General features: G+C 34.3%; 1 protein-coding gene across 2 annotated transcripts in view; it reads left to right on the forward strand.

The window, feature by feature from the left end:
- The first annotated feature begins 1816 nt into the window (after positions 1 to 1816).
- The window catches only part of LOC117167933 (ral guanine nucleotide dissociation stimulator), a 114357-nt gene continuing 111666 nt past the window's right edge, over positions 1817 to 4507 (forward strand). For both annotated transcript variants that reach the window (XM_033353185.1, XM_033353186.1), the window contains exon 1: positions 1817 to 2469. Coding sequence is in view for 1 of the 2 variants with exons in the window: in XM_033353186.1 (XP_033209077.1) it covers positions 2440 to 2469 (30 nt within the window). In the remaining variant the exon portion in view is untranslated. The remainder of the gene's footprint in view (positions 2470 to 4507) is intronic.

Genomic DNA, 4507 nt, shown 5'->3' on the forward strand with positions numbered 1-4507 from the left:
CCCCCCCCCCCCGTCACCAAACCTTAGTTTTTGGCGTGACCCCCTCCCTCGTAAAATTCTTAACCTAGTAGTATATAGTAGTATATAGAGCTGTTACTTTTACTGACATGATTATAATCATTATAATTGATCATAAAATGAAAATATTTATTAACTCTGATCATTGTAATATCCAAACAAGAGGCTGAAAACATAGAAATCCAGATTTAATTTAGACTTTTGGACTTTTTTCCATATATTCTTCATTGTAGCTTTCGATTTCAAGCCTTTCATTGCTCAATAATGACAGATCACCTCCCAGTGGACACAAAACTATAAAAAGCGCAAGAGCGCCCTATGCCAGGCCATTCAACGTTTCTAAGACGTCCAATGTCCTAAAGATGGCATAAGACGTCTTAAAGACATAGACGTTCTCGGGACATCTTGCGTACTGCCATTATACGTTTTAAGAGCATCCCTAGGTTTACCAAAATACATGTTATAAAAGACGTCTTTTGGATGTCCCAAAACCGCCTCTAGAACATCCTTAATTTTGTTGTCCACTGGGCTCATTAAACAAGAAAATGCTGCAGGATAGAATAGGATACCGAAGAGATTGAAGAAACATAGTTGGGAATTTAGATTGACAAAGAGATAGAAAAAGATTGATGTAGACAGATAAAGGATAGGATGAGATAGGGAAGAGGTGATTGAAATGATAGACGTGAATTCATATTGACAAAGAGATAGAGAAAGATAGGGAAGGATGAGAAAATAAGTAGAGATTGAAGAAGATATAAGGGAGTTTAGATTGATAGAGAGGTAGAAATAGATTTCCGTAAATAGATCAAGGATAGGATGAGATAGAGAAGAGGGGATGGACAAAGATAGACGTTGGATAGGATGGGATAAAAAAGAGAAGATGGACAAAGATAAACTTAGGATAGTATGAGAAAGAGTAACTTTAAATTAAATAGTAAATTTGTATTGAGAAAGAGCTGGAAAAATATAGACTAAGGATAGAATGAGATAATGAAGAGTAAATCAAAAAAGATAGAAGGGTAGATAAATAAGGAATAGGATGGGATAGAGAAAAGGAGGTAGAAAACGATAAACGTAGGATATAGGATAAGATAATAATGAGGAGATTAAAAAAATAGACGGGGATTTAGATTGACAAAGAGATAGAAAAACATACACATAGAATAGGATGAAAAAAGAAGAAGAGATTGAAAAAGATACAACTCAGTGGGCACAAAATTTGGCGACGTCTTTACGACATCATGACGACATCTTTGCGAGAACTTTAAGACATCAGATGTCCATGTCGTGAAGGTGTCTTTACGGTATCATAAATAAGTCGTATGATCTGACGATTTATTTACGCTACCGTAAAGACACCTTCACGACATGGACATAACGACATAACGATGTCGCAAAGACGTCGTCAAATTTTGTGCCCACTGGGAAAGGAATTCATATTGACAGAGAGAGAAAGATTGACGTGGATAGATAAAAAATAGGATGAGATAAAGAAGGTATAGAAAAAGACGTAGGATAGGATGAGATGATTCAGATTCACAAGGAGATAGAATAGGATACATTTTTTCTATTTTTTTTAATCGTAAATATTGAAAATAACTCCAAAAGATAGGATCTCTATCTTTTTATTTCCAGCAGGGTTACTAAAAACATGTAACGGGCCGAATATCGCGTTACTCTCAAACACGGCAATCACTTCTAAATTCAAATTAAGCGCGTTTGGTCAAGTGTACCGACGCGCATGCGTCAAGTTAAAAGAAATTCAAAGATGGCCGCCCAGCGGCAACTGTCCACTATCTGTCAAAGTCATGCCTTGTTTCTTATAAACAACCTGTTCAAACTACATCTCCTTCAGAGAATATTGACAAAGACTTCTCTTGTGAAATAATTTGTCAATGCGTGCAGAATGCAAATTCAAATCGACCGGTACAGTGACACCGGTTTTCGCTCGTGGTGGGGAGTCTGGAGGAAGAGAAGAGAATGGCGTCTGTCAGACTGACTGGAGCACTGGAGTTACGTTCGCGGGCCCGTGCAGAGGTTAGTTGATAGTGCGCTGTGAAAAAAGGAACGTGGGTGATTTTGCGAAGGTCGGGGTGTTTGCTCGAGTGAGACGTGAAATTGTGCTCAAATTTGTCAGGAAAGGTTATGACCATGTGCTTCGTCGACGAGTCTCGTGCTTCGTGCGAGTGTCGTTGACGTTTCTTGTGTCAGTGTTCTCGTCCCTCTCCCTCCTGAATCTCTGGACCTTCTGCGTGCGATGCCATATGACAGGTGCGTCGAGAGCGTGGAAATTGGAAAAGAGGAGCAGGATTTGCGGATAATGATAATTCAGTGCTGGGATAAATGGATCACGTAATGCGGATTACAGAAAGCCCAGAGTGCAGCGAAGAGGAGCCAAGATTTCCTTTAAGTTAGGCTATGAGCGCTGACAATGGGGACGACTCCTTGGTAATTATTGCTCTTTTCATTTTTTTTTTCTTACATCAGTTCATACTGGTTCACGTGCGCTTGTGCGTTCTCCGGAAGTAGAACCTGGAGAACTGAGGTTAGGTTTATCTTCAGGCACTTTTTTAAAACAAGGCGAATACGGGGACTGAAAACATCTGTTCGGTACCTGTAATGTAAAATTCTCTGGTACCTGTGCTATCGGTTACAGGTGCATAATTAATACTGACTTAGGATTCGATCCGATAATCATCTTGAAGCGTTTAACAACTCTCCAATTGTAAATACTAATGGTAGGCAATGTTTACATTTTGCTCTTAAAATTTTTAATGTTTTCAATTGATGTAGCGCGAGAAAGTTGTTTTGGTTTATTTGGACCCACAGAAAAGTTTAAGGCATAAATGAACGTTTGTTCTCATAATGAAAGGAAGGTATGTACTTATCTGGAAAAGCTGAAATTGTCAGGGAATTTTTACGAGAGCTCGCTTAAAAAAAGTAATAATTTTGAAATTACGAAACATTGTTTTTGTTCGTAAAATAGCTTTGTATTACTGTATTTAACTACTGCTTTGTTGAATATTAGTTGTCTATATGGTTGCAAATTAATTTTTTTAAAGTTAAAATCTAACTTTTGTATTTTTGTTTTAAAAAATTCGGGCTTTTTGATAAAAAATTATATTTTTGATAAAAAATTTATCTTTTTGCTTAAAACTTGAAAAGTTTGGTTGAAATTCTTTTTCTCGCTTAATATTTGTATTTAAATTTTAATTAATTCGGTTAAATATTCCTCCATGTTACTCGACAACTCTATTTTTCAGTTAAAATTTAAAGTTTTTTTCACTGAAAGTTTCATTATTCATTTTTTAGTTGGCAATTTACGAATTTTGACAATTCGTCTTTATTGTTAGAAAATCTATCTTATTCTTTGAAAATTCTATCATTATAGTTCATGATTCATCATTTTAGTTGAAAATTCATCTTTTCAATTTGAAAATTAACTATTCTAGTTGAGTTTTCATTATTGTATTTGAAAATTTATCACATTAGTAGAACATTATACTATTTCGTTCAAAATTCGTTTTTTCTAGTTGACAATTTTTTTACTGAAAATTGAACTATGCAGTTTTTGCTTGAATAATTAACTTTTTTTGTTCAGAGTGTAACCATTTCATTGAAAAAATATTTTTTATTTTAACTTTCAATTGTTTGGTTAAAAAATTAACAATCTCTGTTCAAAAATTCATCACTTCGGTCGAAGATTTGACTATTTTGTTAAAATTTTTGTCTTTGTGCGTAGAAAATTAATTTTTCAAGTGTAAATTTAAATGAAGAGTAATTGAACCAAACGTAAGAAATTCATATTTTGACAAAATGGAGATAATTATTGTTTGTATATGATTGGGATATCATCAATTTAAATTACAATATATAATTTTACCAAAGTTGAATTTTTTTGTTAATTGTGAATATAGTAATCATGTATAAAACAATCGTCTGATTTCATTTCCAAACAAGAAATTGAACACATATTTTTATCTCACTAGAAATATCAGTGAAATATGCTTTTGCTGAATCCAAAGTAAATAAATCAATTTTCATCTGGTGAATAATTTCAAAATAGTATTAAGTTGAAAATATTGTTTTTCGCATTTTATTCATTTAAAATTTTGTTAACTTTTTTTTTACTTCAAAGTTCTGCTATTTTGTTAAAAATTAATATTTTTATTTAAATCTCTTAATTTTATGAATGTTAGTATTTAGAGTCTTTTGGAAATCTTAAAGGTTCATCCGCAAATAGTTGGGTGCATAGAGAGATTGATGCCGCTTTGGAAAACCAGATTTACTACCTTATCTGGAAAAAATCGTGTGACAACTAACAAGGTCACGTTTCAGAGAGGTGTCTGTCAGGGCGACACCATGAGCCCACTCCTCTTTTGCTTTACATTATTGCCACTATCTCTAGCACTACGCCATTCCGACGGGTACTTGTGCGGCAAACCTGCATATCGAAAGTACAAGGTCACTCATGTATTTTACATGG

Source organism: Belonocnema kinseyi, chromosome 2, assembly GCF_010883055.1.
Source record: "Belonocnema kinseyi isolate 2016_QV_RU_SX_M_011 chromosome 2, B_treatae_v1, whole genome shotgun sequence".
NCBI lineage: Eukaryota > Metazoa > Arthropoda > Insecta > Hymenoptera > Cynipidae > Belonocnema > Belonocnema kinseyi.